The sequence below is a fragment of the Oreochromis niloticus genome, linkage group LG3, assembly GCF_001858045.2.
Source record: "Oreochromis niloticus isolate F11D_XX linkage group LG3, O_niloticus_UMD_NMBU, whole genome shotgun sequence".
Taxonomy (NCBI): Eukaryota; Metazoa; Chordata; class Actinopteri; order Cichliformes; family Cichlidae; genus Oreochromis; species Oreochromis niloticus.
Window position 1 is genome coordinate 12,288,536 of NC_031967.2, and position 21,568 is coordinate 12,310,103.

At 40.0% G+C, this 21,568-nt stretch overlaps 1 protein-coding gene across 3 annotated transcripts in view; it reads left to right on the forward strand.

The window, feature by feature from the left end:
• Positions 1–2,907: 2,907 nt before the first annotated feature.
• Positions 2,908–21,568, forward strand: part of kcnip4a (potassium voltage-gated channel interacting protein 4a) — a 147,377-nt gene continuing 128,716 nt past the window's right edge. The window contains exons 1-2 of one of the 3 annotated variants that reach the window (XM_025905604.1): positions 18,142–18,297; positions 18,949–19,100. In XM_025905604.1, coding sequence (XP_025761389.1) covers positions 18,962–19,100 — 139 coding nt within the window. In that variant the 5' untranslated portion in view covers positions 18,142–18,297; positions 18,949–18,961. Of the gene's footprint in view, positions 3,140–18,141; positions 18,298–18,948; positions 19,101–21,568 lie in introns of those variants that run through there. The other 2 variants (XM_005468193.4, XM_005468197.4) reach the window with 2 other exon arrangements.

Consider the following 21,568-nt stretch of genomic DNA (forward strand, 5'->3'; position numbering starts at 1 on the left):
TGTATGTGATTCCTGTCAAGTGCTCGGTGTGCGCGTCCGGGTGGGCGCATTTGTCTGTAGACCCCCGTTTTTTTTAATCAGGCAGCATCCCAAATGGCTTTGGCTTGGTGCAGAATTATATAACTGTCTAAACTGTTTGTGGTAAGTTGGGAAAGTGAAGAGATTTATGATGAAAACACTGTTAAAGACCCCTGGTGGTCACTGAACCGCAATGTAAAAGTTTAATGTAGCCTATGGCGTGCCAAACAAACCACACTGTAGCAGAGGCGCCATAAATTCAGTATACAACTGTGGATTATGGCAAAGTGCATTCCTAAAGAGCTGTCTCAAAGAAAAGGTATGTGGACACCACAATAATATACCCAAATGGGACTGAATACCACTGGACAACCACGGGCGTTAATGCCTCGGCCACTCTTCTGGGATAGGATTTGTTAAACTTGTTGGCTGCAGGGACTTGCGCTTATTAATCCAGAAGAGGTCAGGGATGTGTTGGGTGATAAGGCCTGGCTTGCAGACGGCATTCCAGAAGAGTCAAAATATGTTAGATGAAACTGAGGTCAGCCAAGTCCCTCTATCCAAAACTGGAAATCCCTTTATTTATGGACCTGGCTCTGTGAAAGAGGACGATGTTATGATGTAACAGCAAATAAGCAGCCTCAGACTGTATTTGTTAACAGTGGTACCCAGACCCAAGGGAATTTTCAGAATTGTTTTTAAATGTGGTACCAAGGAAGGCGGGGTTATTCTAAAAATGGTACATGCATCCTTGTTTTAAGTTCACCTTTTCGAATTTAATTCAATTTATTTATATAATACCACATCAAAACAACAGTCATCTCATTGTGCTTTATATTGTAAAGACCATACAATATTACAGAGAAAATCCCAGCAATCAGATAACCCCCTTATGAGCAAGCAGTTGGCAACAGTGGAAAGGAAAAACTCCCTTTTGACAGGAAGAAACCTTCAGCAGAACCAGACTCGGGGAGGGGTGACTATTTGCCATAAGCGGAATGGGGGGAAGGGAGGGAGGCAGGACAGCCAGAGATTAATAATAACTAATGATGACATACAGAGTCGTTTGTAAGGACATAGTGAGTGAAGAAGAAGCACTCAGTGCATCATTATTATATTAAGTTTTAAACCTAATCTTAAAAGTAAAGAGGGCGTCTGTCTTCTGAATCCAAACTGGGAGCTGGTTCCATGGAAAACAAGCCTGAAACCTGAAAGCTCGTCCTCCCATTCTAGTTTTAAAAACCGTTCCAATCAAGTAGTCAACAATCTGAGAGCCAAGTGCTCTGATGGGGTCCTGGCACTATGGGGTTTGTCAGATAAGACTGAATAAAGTTCATTTGTTACTGACTTTGTATTTGAGGAAAGGATCTAACAGGGGAAAAGGATTTAACAGGGAAGACGGTAGCTATGGTAGCTGGGAGAGACTCCACGACCCTGATAAGGATAAGCGAAGGAGGATGGATGGATGGAGTAGTTTAATATTTGCACTGAAGGACACATACTGGTCAAAAACTACCCCAAGATTTCTCACAGTGTTATTGGATGCCAAGGTAATGCAGAGAGTAAAACTAATTTTTCTCAGATTTTTAGAGACAAGTACGATGACCTCAGTTTTATCTGAATGTAGAAGCAGGAAATTAGAGATCATTGGGTCTTTATGCCTTTAAGACCTTCTTGCAGTTTGACTAATTGGTGTGTGTCATCTGGTATCATGGATAGAAGAAGCAAAGGTAAAGGTGTTGGGGAATGGTAGACAATGGACTAAACCACTGAGGTATTTGGGGCAGTTATTTTTTAAAAACTAAAACCCCAGTTCCAAAAAAAGTTGCGATACCATCCATAAATGCAGGTTAAAGTTCTATCATGCCAAGAAAACGCCATGTGTGAACATTATTCAGAAATGCTGCTGTCTTCTCTGGTTCGAAGCCCAAAGCTGAAGTGGAAAACTCTTCTGTGGTGATGTTAAATTCTTTTTAGAAAACATGGACATTGTGTCCTCCAGACTAAAGAGGAAGGGAAACATCCAGCATGTTATCAGCACTCATTTCAAAAGCCTGCATCTCTGATGGCATGGAGGTGCATTAGTGCCTATGGAACTGGTAGCCTGAACATCTGGAAGGGCCTGTCTGCGGTGAAGACATTTCAACAAACATTTGGGGCATCATGAAATGAAAAATACAAACCAGGACTGTTGAGAATCAGTCAGGAATGGGACAACATTCCTCACCCAAAAGTCCAGCAGTGGCAAACGTGGCCCTGGCCCAATTTTTTTGAGACGTGTTGCTGCCATCAAATTCAAAATGACCTAATTTCTGTTACATTTTCACAGCTGAAACATTTGATATGTGTTCTATGTTCTATTGTGAATAAAATATTGAGATTTGAGATGTGCAAATCACTGGATTTTACACACCACCTAATATTTTGGGGGAAATGGAGTTGTAAGAAATGCATCGTTTTGCATCTAAAACTGGCACATGAGCTTTCAGTGCTGCATCTATCTATGTTAAAGGAATCACTGAGGAGGAACATACAGTTTTTCCCAGAAAAGGGGGATCTGGATCCCCTACTCAGGTAGTTATATAATGCCTTAGAGACACAATTTGGTTGTATCTGCAGTGGTTAACACTGCTTGTTTAAAGATGAATCCGTTAATATGTCCAGTAAATAACTGGAATTAATCGATTAACCTTCCAGAAACTCGGTGATTTGCGATTAAAAAAAGGTAAAAACAAACAAACAAACAAACATTTTTTTAATTTGTTAAATTGGAAATTGTTAAATAAGTTAAATTAGAAATGAAACCCCTGACTAACAAACAGAGCTCCCTATATACCATCACCATCATCACTTACCACCCACCTAAGCTCGTTCCCGCCAAACAACTGTGCACGAGCATCCACCCAGCGCTGAACGCCTCTCACACACACACAGCGAAACTTGGGAGTTGAATGAGAAGCACGCAAGTAGACCCAGCCGCGTACAAGTCAGCGAGGACGAGCGCCTGTGATCATCAACAATAATAATAATAATAAAAAACTCCATCTTTGGGAAGAAACAATGGACGCAAAAAGAGTGGAGACCGTATCCGCCCGCGTGGATGCCGCTGTTTCTTCAACTGGTAGGACAGTGATGGCATGTTTTGGCTCGTGCACCGATAACAGAGTGATTTATAAGGTGTCTTTTGCTCGGTTTTATCGTGTGGAAATTATATATGCAAAAGAAGCCAAGCGGAAGAGTGGAAATTTAATGTTGCCTCGTTTCCTGGTGAAAATGCCTTTTACAGCCTTAAAGCTGTTATTACAGGTGGAGGACACAGGACTACTCTTTAATTGGGCAAAGCAGACGTCTTACTTTGGTAAAAACCACAACTTTAGAGCTTTTTGGGGGCTAAAGATAAGACCAAATGCACTGTCAAAGGGAATATCAAGCAATTTTAGTCTGGGAGAAAAAGTTACAATGAAGTGACTAATATTAGTAGTGCAGTGGGTTCTTGGTTAATATGTTTTCAAAGGCAACATTAAATTACTCCCATGCTAATGTTTAGCTTGCATGTTTTTTTATGCTTAGCATATTTTTTGTTGTTTGTAACTAGAGCCATGCCAGGACTTTTGCCTTCTTTTGAAAGACAGATATTGTTTGGGTGATCATTTCTTTGACAGCTTTCATTAGTTTGTCAGTGCATGTTTTTACTGTGCAATTTCACCTAGATTTAAATTATTAATTATTTGACAATTGGTCGTTAAAATTTCTCAAAATACGTCACTTCCTTTTAAAAAAATCTATGTTTATATTTTTCAATAATTATATTACATTTGTCATTATTCATTAATGGAGAATCGTAGAAAACTGATGTCAGTGAGAGTGAACCAGCATACCCTTTAGCAGGACCTCACCTAAAAAGATCCAGTCTTCATTAACACACCTGTGGTTTTCCTTCTTTGACTTTAAGTTGTTTGCGATAGCTTTTTTTTAAAAAAATCTGCAGCTGTCGCCTACACTGTGCATACTCAAAACTTGTGGCGATAGAATTTATGTAGCCATAAAAAAAGACCATAATGGATTCAGTAGCACAAACCCTCTCCTGGGTTCCTCCACCCCTCTCCTGCACAGTACTTGGCTGGCATCCAGAATAATGATCACTCAGTTATAGTCCATAGGTTTCCCCTTAGGCCGTTCACTGCCTCTCTTAGAGCCAAAAGGAGCAGTTAACTTCTCATCATTCCTGACACGGGTTAATGTTTGTTTGCACGCCTAACTGACTCCTAATTATCCTTTTTTTAAAGACGTGAGTCATACCTTTAAGGTTTTAAACAGATTTGAGCTGCTGAGGAGCCTAACACTCGTCCAGCAAACGCTGTACTGCAATCCGGAGGTTTAGATTTTCAGGTATTAGCCCATAGCGGGAGGGGTGTATAGAATGGGGAAACAATACTGTATGTAGCTGCTTAAACAACCAAGTGAGGGGTAAAACTTAGAACAACTAATGAGGTCATGTTGTCTTTTAACAAAAGCACGGTGACAATCAGGCTGGTGAAAGTGAAGACTGTGGCAGGTCCCAGTTGTCTTCTGTTGCAGTTACAGTATAAAGAGCTTTTTCATAGCAGCCATTTTGACATGAAATAATAGCTGAGCACAGGTGTAAGTAATCACATTGATTAGGGCTCTGTAGCTAAATAGAACAGTGCCTTCGGTAACATCATTAGTAACACCTGTGTTTACCTTATTGCCAAAAATGGCTGCTGCGAAAACAGTCTGTTGGCTGTGTTAGAATGTAAACTCATTATGCTATATGTTATGTGATTGAAGGATATTTTTGTTGTTGCTAGTCGTTTAATTTAAAATTTTCCTGTCTCTTTTTTTTTGCCTATATACTTCAATCATAATATATGCTTGATTTTTTTCCCAAGTATTCATCAGGGCTGTGCTCAAAGACTCAGGACTGTGTAAGGTTGAATCTTTAGCTTAAAAATTACATAATACTATAAACTTTCTTTTCAGTTATGGTTTATGTTAAAACTTTGATTGTTGTGGCTTGTGTGGCTGAGGTTTGGCTAGTAATAGAGTGCCTTGTCCGAGACTCCCATAGCAAGTGATGACTTGCTTGCTTAGTGTGGGTGGCACTGTGGTGAAGTGGTTAGGGTGTGTGTGATATCCCCGTGTTAGTGTTGTTCCTTGATCAGAATTATTGTTGATCCAGGTTCACCACTGCAGAGACCAGATTGTTATGATGTCATAGATATGTGATGTAGAAAAAATCCTACCAAAGTGCACTGAATGGCGTTAGGATTAGGGTTGGGGTTGGGGGATGTAATTGGGGTTACGGGGTTATGGTTTTGGACTTTGGGTTTGATGGGATGGTGTTTCTACATTGCAAAACTATGACATCACAATACTGTGATCAGCCACTTGTAATGTTTAACCTGGACCAACGTTAATTATGATGATCTAGGAACAAAACCAACACAGGGACATCAGATTGTGGAGCGATTACTATTTTTGATTAACAGCAAAGAGGTCCTTTGTTTGAATCTGCCATCTGGGGCCATTCTGTGAGGAGTTTGCATGTCCTCCCTGTGCCACAGACACTAACAGAGATTGTCATTGGGCAAGACCTGGTGTTTGTGAAGTTGATGGTAATATGTCTATACTATACAAATACTATGATTCTACAAATATACAAACACTATGAAATCTGAAATTTCCTTTTGAATTCCTGAGCTAGCAGACTCAGGAAGTCCAGGAGCCCACGATGGGTAAACTGGCATTAGTGTCCTGTATAATCCCCTCTGCAAATATTTTAGCACCTGAGGGTGTAGGAGAGGCTATATCAGGTGTGATGTACCATAAACCTATGTTTTTTTATCTTAAGTTAATGAGGCCTATGGGAGTTTGAATCTGACTATAGTTAGCTTGCCTTAGCAGCTGACTCTCAGCCTCTCTGATTTACTGTAGTTGCCACCCTTTTGCTTGGTATTTAAGGCAATTTAGATTTTTATTAGAACTATAGAGGGTCAGTCTGTGGGAGGGACTGGAAGGGGCTGAAACATGTAGACATTTGCTACAAGCTTGCATCAGAAATCACTTGACTGTCACAGAGCGAATCCACATTCTGTCCCCTATGGCGCTTATTTTTCCTCAGCTCTTCCCTTCCCTTAACTCCAGTCACTAAAGCCATCACTACTTTAAAAAAAAATCCCAATAGGATACCACATTATGGTGGTGCCCCAGGGAAATCTTAAAATATAACAATCAGCCATAAATATGCTACACCATCCAGCCATGAGTTGATCCTCCCAAGAGCTGCTTCCTTGGTGCAGTGATTCTTTGCATCAGTGCCTCGGAGCTCTCTCAGATCACCATTACAACTTCTGTTGGTGCCTGCCAACGGCTCCCCTAGACATTTCTCTCCTTTAGTGCAGATTCCCCGAGTTTCAAAAAAAGGCGGTATATGAAGCGCAGCCCCGCGAGGCGTATTGTTCTGACTGAGTTGCTTTCAGCACCACGGCCAGCTCCTTCTCTTGCACCTAAACCTTTGGGAGTCCACTGTGGAGTTTTTTTAAATTCTAAATGCCGTCTTTTCATATTAGCAGTAAAGCAGTACCACATAAGTGTTGAATCAATGCTTCATTTACTCTGATTTGCATTTAATTAAGCTTGCATTTTACCTACGCCATGCATCAGCTAACAGATTTGTAAGACCTTTGTCAGTCAGCAGATGTGGCAAGTCATGACAACAGTGACAGCACAGCCCTGTTGTCATTCACAGTTTCAGTCTACATGTGTGTAACTTTATAAATCACACTGAGAAGTCATCTTTTCTAAGGTTAGCAATTAGTCAGGAATTGGTCAGGGTTTTAATGTTTAAGTTGATGGTTTTTTTTAAAACACTTAAGTGCTGTATTCAAAATGTTTATACTATAAAAATGAGAGGAGAATTATTACTGCTTAGGTACTTTTTACTGACTGAACATCAGGTTGATCTGCTGTATTTTTAATTCCACTTCATTGGCTCTGTAACACTAATAATACATACAGTTAGTTTATTTGTGTGTGTGTGTGTGTGTGTGTGTGTTCTTGTCTAGCTATCTTTGTGAGGACCGAAATCTGCATTCTACTATGCTTGTGAGAACCAGCAGTCACTTGTGAGGACACACAACCCGGTCCTCACATTTTTGAAGGCATTTAAAGCCATTTTTGAGGCTCAAAACGTGGTTTTAGTGTCAGGGTTACAATTAGGTTATGGTTAGGTTTAGGGTAAGGGTTAGGGTTAGGCATTCATTTTTAATGGTTAGGGTTAGGGTAAGGGGCTAGGGAAACCATTATGTCAATGAGGGTCCTCACTAAGATAGCTGAACGGGGTTGTGTGTGTGTGTGTGTGTGTGTGTGTGTGTGTGTGTGTTCAGACTTCAGCTTTGAGCACACATGGAGTTGAGAACTGACCACATGTTGTGTGCATGTGTATCTGTACTTTCCAAGCATCTGGCAGTCAGGGGTCCTGAGATCACAGTGAAGCAAAGGTACAGATTGAAGAGGAAACTGCTCCAAATCTGTCAGACGGCAGGGCGGAATGATTCAGCGTTTCACAGGAATGTTTTGACAGTATGCAGTAAAGGATCACATAAAAGTCTCTTCTGGGTTTTTTTTTCTTTTTGTTACCTCAAACCACCAGTTGTTTGATTTGTTATTAGACCATTTTACATTGTCCTTGATGATCTCAAAGTGTGAAGTGGAGATTATGCAAATAAAACTATTTAAAGGCAAATTAATGAGATTCAGAATTACACCACGTAATGTTTTTAAGTGGCAGCTTCGAGACACGTTCCTGGAAGCATCTGCAGGTGTTTGGGCTTTTTTAATCAGGAAAATTGCAGATGTAATTGTGTGACTTTGCTCACTCTAGCTTTGTGCCTCTTCACCGTGATAAATCTGCCATCATTTGGCAGTGGGGATCATCAGAATTTTGGATCTGTTTGTCAGGTTTTATATTAATTATGTAAATAGATTCATAATTGGACAGTTTGACTTGTTAAACAGTCGGAGGCATACCAACTGCTGTGGAGTTAAGTGTACTTGTCATCATCACGGCAAAAGAAGGCTTTGTTGTCGATAGGTTTCGTTTTTGTAATCACCTGCGTGTGTCCTCTCTACCTGTCGATAAAAAGGAAATCCGTGGTTACATCTAGGATTAATTGTACAATGAACCTCCCTCCTTATCTCATGGGCACCCTCAAGCAGATTTTGTTTGCTTTGCATCCAGGCTTTGTTTTTCCTTCACATGGACTGGGTGGGGAGCATCTGCTTGCATGGACCATCTGCCTTGGGACACAGGCCAGACAAGAATGAGGGAAGGAAAAGTCAAAAAGAAAAGAGGGTGTGGTGAGGATGCAGGGTTCGGAAAAGGAGAGGCAACACAAGACAGTGAAGTGTGAACCCACATAGTGCGACTGACTCGCACGCTGAAGGAGGGTCGCTGTACCATTTCTGTGGGTTACTGCTTTTGGGACGGAGGAACATAAGGTGCTTGTATATGACTGCTGGAAGCTGAAAGAAGTAGACTGCGTTTCGTGTTTATGTGTCCACCCACAGGCTTGTTTATGCCGCGCATTCATTCTATTGGACTTCTTTGGATAGTGCGCCAAACAGCCGGTTCCAACTGGGTGGGAAATGCTTGGCCTCAGCTTGCAAACGTGCCTTTGTTTGTTAGTGCCAAGGTCACACTGCGGAAGAACTGCATTCCTGAGGAAAAAAAAGAAACCTTGGTCACCTTTTACCTTTACAATTAAAGGTGCTTTTTTTTTTTTTTATAAATGAAACCGTTGTTTTTATAGGTGCAAGGTGCCTTTTTATAATAATGTATTTCATAGTTTACATTGCTGATCCTAGGGCCTTGCTTGTAACAAGCAGCAAGCAATCAAATAAAGAAAAGAAAATCCTGTATTTTGTCCAGAAATTATTTTGCTGTGATCCCATAATAGCGCCTGACTGATATAGGATTACAAGGATACTGTAAATTTAAATAATTTTCTTGTCACATGGTTTGTGGATTACTCATTTATGTTCTGCCCAAACAAAGGTTGCCAACAGGGAAGTTGCAGCACACACAATGTGTTTAAAGGGCGTTTCTCTTGTCTCTTCTTTTCTTCTAAATTTAAAAAAATGTTCATTTATCGGCCGCTGTAAATGCTGATGCCGATATATTAGCAAATGACTAATATCAGCTGATGTATTTTTCCTTACGGCAAGATTTCCGAGCACTTTAAATCATATCTGCGTAAATGAGTGTCGATTTATATTTACCACTGAATTATTACACAAGAAAAGCAGAAACAGTCCATCACTATGTGCTTCTAAGTTCATTATCAGCCGGTGAAATGTGTCGTATCTCACGCCCCCAACATTACTCTCCGCTACGAGATACTGAAAATAAAAGCAAATCATAAAAATACCCCTTAAAGGATCCGCCGTATGTCTGGGAGAACAAGTTTTTCCAAGGGCTCCTTGATGAAATGGTGTCAGGGCTGAACATCATACAGGCCATATGTGGAGGCAGGCCCGGCATGAGTGGCCAACTGGAGGGTCCGTCTGTCTTTCTTCTCATCCCAATAGGGAGGGGAGTAGGGGGGGTCTATTCTGGGATTTAGTTTCTTCAAAAGTCCATGTCCTACAGGGTATTGCCAGCACTTAATATAGACTCTCACAACAGCAAAATACTAAACATATCTGTCATTCCAGTGGGAGATTATGACATGCAAAGCATACTGATATGTGCCATATGCCAGCCTGGGTCCATCTTGATAATTAGGATGGAACTGAAAATAGACTGCAGCACTCTGCATGGAATGACAATGACTGCTAATGGGTTTATCATTATTTGTTTAAGTGATTATTAGTAGATCTTTTGCAGCGTTCTGTCAACCAACACTCAACCTTGAAAGTGATGGAAAGAATTGGCCAGCTGTATGGTAGTTGCAGCATCCATGCAGTGTGCAAGGATGACACCTAGTGGCCATTCAGAGAAAAGGTGCCCATAAGTCAAGATGATGGTGTGAAATAATTGTGCTAAAGTCTAATGTGGGCATGCCTGGCAGATACTACTGACTTGCTTATCGTACGTTGAAAAACAAACAGACTGGGTTTAGGTTGCCATACTTAGGCATAAAGCTGTTTTTAATGCTGGAGCTACTAAGTGATTTAGTTATTGATTATTCTGCCAGTTAATTGTTAATCACGTTTAAGAGCAGCTGGTGAACTAAGCCTCTTCTGTTGTCCAAAATACAAGTGCATTTTTTTTCTTTTCTATCTTTCTTTGATGGATTGGCAGCCTGTCCAGGCTGTACCGTCCAGCTCCCCCACCACCCCTTAATTGGATAAGCAGTTAAGAAAATGGATGCATGGTTGGACAGATGCATCTTACTTCTCTCTAACTGTTTGTTTGTTGTGCTTCCCTCCCTTGGGAAGTTTTTTTTCTCCGGCATCCTTATGAAATATTAGTGAGTAGTGAGAAATACCCTTCTAAATTACGCACAGCCTACAAATGTAAGTAGCTTTGTGTCATTTTGAGCATCATTATAGAATTCATTATTACCACTGAAAGGAAAAATAAAAATTAGATGACACTTTAAGAGCTGGAAAGAGTGAATCTGTAGTATTTTTGCTAAAATATTATAATTTTTTTCTTATCAGTTGATTTTATGCAGAGTTTGGTGCAGAAAAAATTAAATAAACCAACTCTATGACTTATTTTTTAGTATCATTAGTCAGTGAATGTACTCATTGTTAGTTTTTTTGCTAACTGCAATATCATACCAGCTTTGTTGGTAAAGCATGGAAAAAACCCACAATGGACCAAAGTGCTGTACAGAGTAATGAACATGTAAAAACAAATAGAAATGAAAAATACATAAAACAAGTGGGACAAAAGCTGCACAATTTTTAAAAAATACAATTAATAAAATAAAATAAATGAAATCGACATCTCCCACGGTGTCAGAGGCCAAGGACAAGAGGTGGGTTTTATTTTTAAATTTAAAAACAGACAGAGAAGAGCCCTGTTTAATGTTCAAAGGCAAATTGTTCCATATTTTGGGAGCTGCAACTACCGCCATTGTGCTAATCCATAAAACAAGTATAGATGACAGGCAACTATCCTGATAAGAGAACATTCGTTGTGCAGTGGCAAACAAATTGCTCCTTGTTTGATGAGCTGAAAATCAAGCGCATCCCTGGAGACAATGAAAGTGACCTTACTACATAAACCTGCAGATAGGCTATATTCTTTTATATGCTTGACTGCCACAGTGACACGCATCCTTACACAGAACGTGCCCCAAATCCCTCTGGGTGCTTGTATAGTCACCAGCGCAGTGTCTCTGTGCACGCTGACCGATAAAGATTCTCTGTTATCTTCAGATAGCAGGCGCTGCGGCTGAATAATTTATGGAGGCATTCCAACACTTTGACTGGGAAACTGCACACACCCACAGAGGGCAGGGCGGTGGTGAAAGGTTTGAAGCGTATCTCTGGGGGGGTGTTTGTGGGTGCCTGTTTGTGTGTGCATATTCAAAGATGTGTGTCTATAGCTTTTTTCTTGGCACTGCGTGTTGTGTGTTGATTTTCTCCGATTTTTCTCGTTTGATTTTTTTCATTGTTTTTAAGCTATGTGGGACATCTGGCTACGGTTCATTTAACGATGAAAGAGGGAGCAAGAGTGAGAGAGATCAGGCAAATGTGAGCCGATGGACTGTTCGCCCCATTCATTTTCATTACGCTGAGGGGCCTTCTCCTAAGAGCTTTGTCATTTACCCAGTGTATAAAAGTGCTCAACACCTAATTACACAACAGTTGCATAATAGTGCGGGTATGTAATTGAAACATAATAATGAGAAAATGCTGTGACTGACAGATAATTGTATCAGCAACCTTGTTAGGTGGGTATGTCAACCCTTTTTTCATTATCTTATGTGACCTTTCAATTAGCCTTTGCAGCCAAAGCTGCTGAAGGTTCATGCGAGTAAACCAGCTGCATTCTGGAGTAACCGGAGACTTTTACCAAACCAGGAAGAAAAGCTTCCCTTACTTCAACGTTTGCTTTTTTTCCCCCATCTGACACCGATCTTTGGTTCTTGTAGTCTTCACCTTACCTCTGATCAGATTACACAGCCATGGTTCAAGAGGTGATTGGATCAGTTTCAGGTCAGCTTAAGTAAATAAGTTAACAACAGCTGTTTCCGCAAAGATACCATTATGGAGCTCTCGGGTTTCAGAACAAGCAAGAAAGTAGATCGGTGACTTCACTCAGATCAGCCTTCAGTGTGGCTCGCATCTTTAAGTACTGCATTGCAGTTTGTTTAATCCACAGGGCCGTTTCCCGCTTGCATTGTGCTAATTTTAGCTGCCACTTTGGAGGACAAGGTCGTGGCCGGTGTGTGAAAAATTGGGAAGACAAAATGTATGTGTCTACGCGTGCTGAAGGGAGGCAGAAAGTCATCCAGCCTAGAAGCACGGTGCTCAGTGTGTCTTCTGTCTAGTCTCGCTGTGACTACCAGCCAACCCAGTAACACTGAGCTACAGGGGTTCTGACCACCATGACATTGGAACGGCTTGGGAGATGGCAAAGGAGGTAGCAGCTCATTTCAAGCTATTGCACCAGAGAATAATGAGCTCCCTGGTTTATGGCTCCAACCTGTGACAGCATTTTTTACAGAGCTTCTGCAGTGGCTGCAGCTGTTTTGTGTATGTGTGTGTGTCTGTGTGTATGTGTTTGAATGCTTTTAAAGTTTTACCTTGTGTGGGCATGGATGAGGCAATAATTCAATAAATGTTTGAAATCTTACAATGTAATGTTTTCACTATTTGTTTGAAAAAAAATCTCTCTATGTGTGAAAACAAAGCAAACCGCGGGGAAAAGTTTCCAAACTCATCAACCGATTCAGACCAGAGTAAACAAACTATAGGTGTGGCAACGTCCTTAGAGAGTAATTGTAGCATATTCATATATACAGACTCGCTTAACCAGCTAATAAGCGGTAGTTCACTTGCATCACACTTACAAAGGAGTACAGCAGGGAAAAAAATACAGCCAAAGGGTGTTAAAAGAACAAACTTAAAAAATTCCCAACAACAAACAGAGTTTGGCTTTCACCCATTCTCATAACCTTAATATGAGACAAACAGGCAGATTTAGTAAAACTTGTAGCATAGATTTAACGTTGGCTGTAGTCTATGTTACTCATCTGCCCTAACCTGGAGCATTTACACTTACTTGAGCAGTGAAGGCAATTAGTGGACAGTGTTTAGTACTGTGGTGGGGAACATTCAGGAAAATATAAGATTTAATAATATGTTGCTGATGTTGGTGGACAATGTTTCCCTTTGGGTAATGGCTTCTGTAATGGGGTGTTGCATTATCCTTGCAAGGTTTTATGGTAATGTGGGGCTTGGTTCAAATGACTCCTTTTTTCCTCCGATGTGTGTCTTCGATCATTTCACACTGAGCAGGGTTGTTAGTAAGTCTTTAGCTTTTCCAAAGTCACCTGCAACATTTGGACTTAAAAAGCTCCTTCCTTCTTTCACCCCAACCGGTCGCAGCAGATGGCCCCGCCCCTCCCTGAGCCTGGTTCTGCCGGAGGTTTCTTCCTGTTAAAAGGGAGTTTTTCCTTCCCACTGTCGCCAAAGTGCTTGCTCATAGGGGGTCATATGATTGTTGGGCTTTTCTCTGTATTTATTATTGTGCTATCTACTGTACAATATAAAGCGCCTTGAGGCGACTTTTGTTGTGATTTGGCGCTATATAAATAAAATTGAATTGAATTGAATTGAAAAGCAAGATTCCCTCTTAAAACCTCACATAAAGGTGTAGGAAGTTCTACCTGTTTACCCAAAGTGAGCTTTTGTTTTGCAGTAGTTACAGAAACACAGCCAATTCTACAATGAAAAGTAAGGGGATTTTAATTTTAGCTAAACTGTTTTTTTACTGAAGAACAAAATTTCATTTTTAAATGACTCACAGAAAATAGTGCCTGATGCAGAAATAGAGTGTCTTTATCGTTCCTTGTTAAATCCCATCACCCCATCAGCTCATGGGTGAGCTGTTTTGCGTGTTAAAAACATCTGCCAGAAACAATTAGAGGAAGATGAGCCTAAGATGAGACTTGGTGCTTTAATGTGTCCATTATTTCAAACTGAACATGGTGAAGCAGAACATAGAGAACAGAAACACGTGTAACTGCCAGAATGTTACATCTTGAGGAGGAGTAGCTCTGTAATAAAGCCATAGACCTCTTTTGCTTTTAACTTGTTAACTTAACAATTTTTAGTACTAGGTGTGTCACTGTCTTTCAAATTGAGGTTTTACCCCTCAGCTGTAAAATGGTGATGGGGCTGTGATAACGTGAGAATGACGCAGGAGTTTGATACCACATGTGCATCTACTAACTGGCGTGGTGCTGTGCATTGTGGTCAGACATCTGCAGCTTGGTTTCATCTGTCCAAAGGAGATTGTTCTAGAACAATCTAGAACAGTGGTTTGTTCAAATGCACCTTTTCAAACCTAAGCTGTGCCGTCATGTTGTTTTTAGGGAGAATTGGTTTTCTCCAGACAATCCTTCCAAACAAATGCCACTCTGTTAACATTTAATAGAGATGTAACTCTTGGGGTTTTTCAGTCTGTGAGCATTGCATGGCCTGACGCTGGGGTGAATTTTCTGGGACTTGCACTGCTGGGACGATTGACAGCTGTCTTGAATGTGAGGAGAAGAAACTTTCTCACTGCAGAATGATGGACTTAAAGTAGATGGAAAACAACGATTGATTCTCTAAGCTCGTGATGATTTCTTTCCTCCTTGTGTTTATAGACACCAGGAAACTACCAAAACTTCTGCTTTTTTAGAAGTGCTTACACTTACTGATGATCAGTTATTGGAGTGTATATGATTATTAGCGCCTGGCTGCTACTTAACCTATTAATTCCTGGGAAAGACGTAAGGGTGCACTTAGTTTTTCACTTACTGCTGAAGCATTTTGGCTTAATTTTTGGTAGATAAATTATTATATCATGTAGTATGTCATTTTCTGTAATTCATGCAGTCTGCCTTCACAGATTTTCATGAATGTTTCTAAAGAGCTCACTGAATTTGAGTGTGGTACTGTTAGAACAAGTCAGTTTGTGAAATTTCTTCTCTCATAGATATTCAACAATTAGCTGTGAGTGGGATTTTTGCAAAGTGGAAGTGTTTGGAAACCACAGCAACTCAAACATGGACTACGTAAAGATACAAAGCTGGGTCACTGAGTGCTGAAGTAGATGGTGTGTAAAAGTCACCAACCAGACAACTTCCTGCCTTCAGTCACCTCTCTGTACTTTCCTGTCTAACAAAGGCCTAAAACATCATAAAATCATTATTTACAGATAATTCTGGAATCTGAAAGAAAGCCAGTGTGGCAGTTTCCAAATCGTTAGAGATTTATGAACTAAAATCAGGGATAATTATGACTTTGTTGACCTGTAGCAAAAGTGTTGTTTCGATTTTGTAGTGGAAAACCTGGCTGACAGTCTGCCAGACTGCAGAATATTCAGGTAAAATATTCGCAAGCAGTGCAAACTCTGTGGAAATGGATCGACTCCTGAGTTGTCAGTCATTGCATTTTGAGTCAGGCGTTTTTTTAGTCTGCTGAACTTAATAATGAGGGCCACAGAACATGTAGACACACGGTCATTTCTGTTGAGAAACCTTGGCTAGTTGGGCAAGTACATGTCTCACTCTCTGGTCTTTGAGAAGGAAAACAAATGGATAAACTTACACTTAAAGTTACTGCTTATTCGGCTTATAATAAAAACAGTATCTAATGTGTTTTTTGTGAAAAACTGGGTGAGGCTCAGTCTTCCAAAACGTCCTGCAGGCTGCAGTTAGTGACAAGCTTAGATGATAAAGCCTAGGTGTCAGACACATACACACATATGGTGTAACTTTAAATCCACTCCACTTGAGCTGCTCTCTGAATTGATTTTTTTTATAATACATTATCGCAAATTGCTTCTGACATTACTGATGCCTGTCTGTATTCAAGGAACAATAAAGACTTAAGGCATTCACAGACTCACTCTTATATCTCCTACAAAAACCACGTAGTACCTTAAAGGCATTCAGCAGCTAATGCATGTGGATTGTATTTCAGTTATTTTCGTGGGGTGGCGGGAGCAGGACAGATAATCATAACTGAGAGGATGAGGTGGGAGCAGTACTCCACCCATCTTCCACTTACATGCACATTTGTATTCTTTTTGCTTGGCTGTGATTTATGTGCTGCACTGAATGGGTGTGCCACAATCAGACAGACAAAATATTTTTTCATAACGTAGAAGAATAGCCGAAGACTTCTAATTGAGTAAAATCTCGCACATTATTGCTGGAATCTGGACATCGCATAGCTCCTCCGGATGGTTACGGAGCGGTATATTAGTCTACTATTTTTTCTGTATTTGTGTCTCATTATGTCTCAATTTAAAACATAACGATACAAAAATTCAACCATGCCTGAGTTGATTCATACTCAACTAAGGCAGTGTTGAATATCAATAGCTCCTTGAATATAAATTATTCAGTATGGGGACAAACCTTTCAAGCCTTCTCCCTCAGGATTTGGACGTCCCTCAGAATGTGCTCACCTAACAAGTGCTCCCACAGAATGTATATCCATGCATGCATAACATGCCGCAACACAGCGACCAATCTGTTCTCTCATTTCAATCATCGGCGCGTCTCAGCCTGCTGGGAGAGCATGGCTCCTTTCCCAGTTCTCTGTCCCGGGCCCCCCTCTGTCTCCTCAGGTACAAAATATGTCTCGAACATCTCAAGGGAAGCAATTAGATTAAGCATTGCTGTCTCCCTGTAAGCACAACCATATATCACTATGCAGAAATTAATGTTATGTGCATTTAAATGTAAACTTAAGCTCATTTGGAAAATGACCAAAATGATTAGCATATGAAATGAGTGATATTTAGAGTCTGTTGTAAGATAAACACAAGGTGTATGTTGAGTGCTGACTAAATTCTGCATTCTGAGATACATGCATATTCTGGTAATAAATCCATGGTTGTCTGGGGAAAGTTTGTGTAATGATACTTAAACACTTGAGTACAGACATGTGGGTTTAGCAAGTTTTTTCTGGGGTTTAAAAGTTACTTGCATCCTTAGCTGTGATAGCAGAGCTGGTATCGTTTTAACCTCTGAATGCTGTGTGTGTCACCGTAGCAAGATTTGGTCCTGGCAACACTGATTTTAGCAATCTGGTTCTTTAGGAAGGACAACGAGGGATATTGATATGATTTTATTTATCCCGCTGCTATCATTTGTTCAGTTATTATCAGCTCTGCTTATGTTGATTATCAACTCTGTCTGTGTGGCAATTGATCAGTAAAGTACAGCTGATGCTGAACCGGCAGTAGGAAAAACATGCCAACAATGACAAAATGAACTAAGCTCAACTGCCATATCATAGTAGTGACATCATCATGGCAACAGGAGTCATTGTAGCTGAGGTGGTCCAATTGAAAATTGAACGACAGTTGGATCCAGACTGAGGAACTGTGTAGTGTTTAATGAAATGCTATAACTTTTGTCTTTAGCATTTATGTTCCTCGGAGAAGGTCTTAGCAGGTACATAGTGGCACTCTCTTGCTCAAAGGTTGTCACAAGGTTCAGATTTTTTAAAAATTGTCCGAACAGTTTTGGTGACTGCAGGACTTTTCCTTTGGTGCTAACTTTAATTCTTAAAGTAACTGGTTGACATTCAAGTGAAACTCATGACTTTCCATCTGCACTTTGTGCACTTTGTATAGATGAGGTTGTGTGCGTGTGTGTGTATCACAGCTTTCATGTGTTTGAAGAGGATGAGGTAGGATGATCAAAGAGGGTCCACTGCAAACAGCTACCCGCAGTTTGGACTTTTTTCCTCTTCCTCTTGAATAAACCTGCACATACTTGGTCCAAACTTGAAGTAAAAGCCACATTGCTATGGAGTATTTTCTCTCTACCTCCCTCCATCTCTCTCTCTTTCCCTCTCCCCCTCTCTCTCTCTTCCCCTGCTATTCATTCACTGGGTCTTCTTCACTGAGCGGTCCTCGCTCTCGCTTCTTTCTCCTCCTCCTTCCTTCCACCCTCCCTTTCACACTCTGTTGATCAGCTCAGGAAAGAGAAAGTGCTTGTGTGAAACCTGAGGATCACTTGCAGACTGAGGAACCGGAGAGAGCAGCCACATCGAGTTTTAGCCTGGAAGGTAAGATGATGCCCAAAGGAACAATTGATAGCAGTTAGTCTATGCAGTGCACCTATATTTTCTGTGCAATGAATGACATCCAACCTTAAAACAGACCTTGCGGTTAGAGTAGCTGAATGACCTGTGATCTGTTGATGTCTGAAAGTTTTGCTCTTGAAATGGGACCTTGAGGGGAATTGTAGTCATAGTGTAGCGGCAAAGGCAAACTGTCATTGCAGGTGCTTAATGCTCAGACAATCTGCTCATTTTATTTACTTTTAGCCACAATAGGTGGACAAATTTCCCATCTTCTTGAACCCACAGCTCAAAGGATATGAGACGAGCTTTTTTTGGCTACTGAAAAAGGGCATGTGGAAATGTCTCGCATATCATTATAGCTGCGCATAACTGGGGGCAAAAAGAGATTCTAAATTAGCAAATCTATTCAGGTGTGTTGCTTTGTGACAGTTTGCGTTGCATGGTGTAGTGGCTGCGGCTATTCATGTTTGAATCTTTACCGGAGGCAATGAAGACCAGCGCCTTTTGTTTTTAATATGCAGTCGAATTATGTTTACTGCACTCTCATAACGCCGTGCGTTTAGGGTTATGCTTCGTGCTTGTAGTTGTTGGTCCTTGTCCTTGCAAATAACTGCACGCTATATTTCACAATAGCGAGTCTCCAGCCATGTTTACGCCAAGTAAGACAAACCAGATGAGGGGCGACCTGCAGCATTTCCGCAAAGACTACGGCTTCTCCAGGAAAGTCCTGCTCAACTGCTGCCTGGTGCGGCGCATCATCACCTGGGCCTCGCCAAACCCTCAAGGTACAAAAACCACAGATTTGTAAGTTTGGAAACATCAGGAATCAATTCCGATTCAGTGAATAATAAGGGTGGGGAAAAAATCGATACTGCTTAGTAATAGGATATTTTGTCAGGCAATGTTGTATTGATACAGGGACACGAAATATCAATATTTTAAAAATTAAATAAATTAAAATACTTTCAGAATACTACAAATAAGAGCACTTATCTCCACAGATAAGAAGCAAACTTGGACTGACTACAATCACTCTCAGAGGTCTGCAAATAATTGCAAACTTGACTCCATTCAGTTGCAGACTGATAGGAGAGTGACTCTGACTTATGCCAACATTGATGGCAGTCTCATTTTGCAGCTGAAAAAAAACAACTAAAAGGAAATAAGTTTATTTTTAAAGATACTAAGTTTAACTTTGTAGAACATAAATTAAAAAGGTGATAAATTGCAGTATTTTTAACATTTTGAAAAATGTTAAAAATATGATATGTGTGTTTGGTGATTCCCACCTCTAGAAGAATAAAGATGGACTTTATTATGTATGACAGTATGAATTCAGTTGAATTTATTCTACTTGTGTTTATTGCTTTAAAGGTGCAACTACTAACTAATCAATTATTTCCATGAAAGTTTTAGTGACCACAGGAGCAATATACAGAAACAGTTTTATTCAAGATTGCACTCAGATTTCAGTATTTCTACAAAGGAAAATTACACAGTTTTAATCTGTACAATGTAATTTCCTCATATGTAGATGTAAATTATCAGCAGGCCAACATCTGATATATTTGACTGAGTAGTGCAAAATCTCTATACTATCCCATTGTTACCATGGGCAACATACTGTGATAGTACCGTATTATGAGTTACTTGCGATTCCCAAAGGAGAAAGTTTTTACCGTAACTGGGAGGCCAAGGAAATATCACTTTCTACTAGAGAACATTGTTGTACAATGTGAGCAACTAAAGAACTGGAAAATGTATAATAAAGCTGATTTCACTTATGTGATTAGATTTAACAGTAACCCTATACACTCACTGAGTGTACTGTTAAACTGAGCTTTGAAAAGAAGAACTGGAGCAAAACGTTGTAAAGCCTTGTGGATCTGATCCATTAACCTCTCACCTTATTACAAAGTTTTGTGTGGTGATATCGTATCGATACAGAGACACCAAATATCAATATCTGGAATTGATATTTGAATTAAAATACTGGGAATACTTTAAACAAGAGGTGGCCTGATAGGAGGCAACCTCTTTGCAACCGGCTGCAGTCTGACTTGGAATAACTGCAATCACTCTCGGAGAAAATCTCATAGGTTTGCAAATATTGCTGTCTAATTTATAAGTGCAGACACACGAGTCTGAAAGAGCACAACTTGAGGAGACTCGACTCAATTGGCTGCTGTATTCTGGTTATATTCCTATAGAACAGGAATGTTGCTGACAGTTTCTATTAAATGTAAAAATCTGTCTATGTAGACAGCAACAGATATGTGATTTTTGATGATTTATCAATAGTAATATTGTATTATCTGAAATAGACTGCATGTAATTGCCAACTTGACCCCATTCAATCGCAGACTAATACCAGACTGACGCTCTTACACACTCTTAGAGTCTTAGACAGGCTCATTTTGCAACAACAACAAAAACACTTAATTGAAGTGAGATAATTTTATCTTATTGGATAAAACAGATACTGATGAAGTTTAACTTTGAGGACATAATTTGCAGTTTAAAAAAAAGGTGATAAATTCCAGTATATGATAAAGCCATACTCATGCTTATTGCAAAATGTAAAAAAAAAAATATTGTGATAATATTGCATCATGGGGTGCCTCTAATAGAGACACCAGGATTTATGATTTTACTGCATTGAAATTGATCAGAACACCGCAAGTCACAGTCGAGCCCTCTATTGATTACTTCTCAGGTCAAGCATATTCACTACAGCCATATATGCACAACTGGATTCATAGCTACAGTTATTTTTGTTTTTTGCCACTGAAACACTAAAACTAAAGTGCAGAGAAAAAACACTGAGATGTCTTTTTGCAAAGGCCAGTTGCAGCAGAGCATACATTTAGCCACCATATGTGATCCTTGCTGTGATGCATTTTTGCTCTGGCTTTAGTTTTATCTGCATACAAGCTTTTGTATGATCGATTTTTTACTGACCTAGTTACAAGAAATGTTTTTGGTGATCCATCATGGCGCCTTTTATTCTGCTTTTTATGTTTTGCTCGCTGATATTTGGAGATATTTTTATTAATAACATGTAAATCTATTTTTTTCAGGATTTCCTTTATGCGCTTTTAGCACCCGTATGCAGGCACATTGATGTGGCTTTTTTATAATCTTATCTGTTTCTCATTTATTTTTACACTTCTGAAGTTCCCATATTTGCACTATATTTCATTGACATGACAAGCGTTGCCGTTAAAACCTGGAGCATTTGGTAATAGACAGG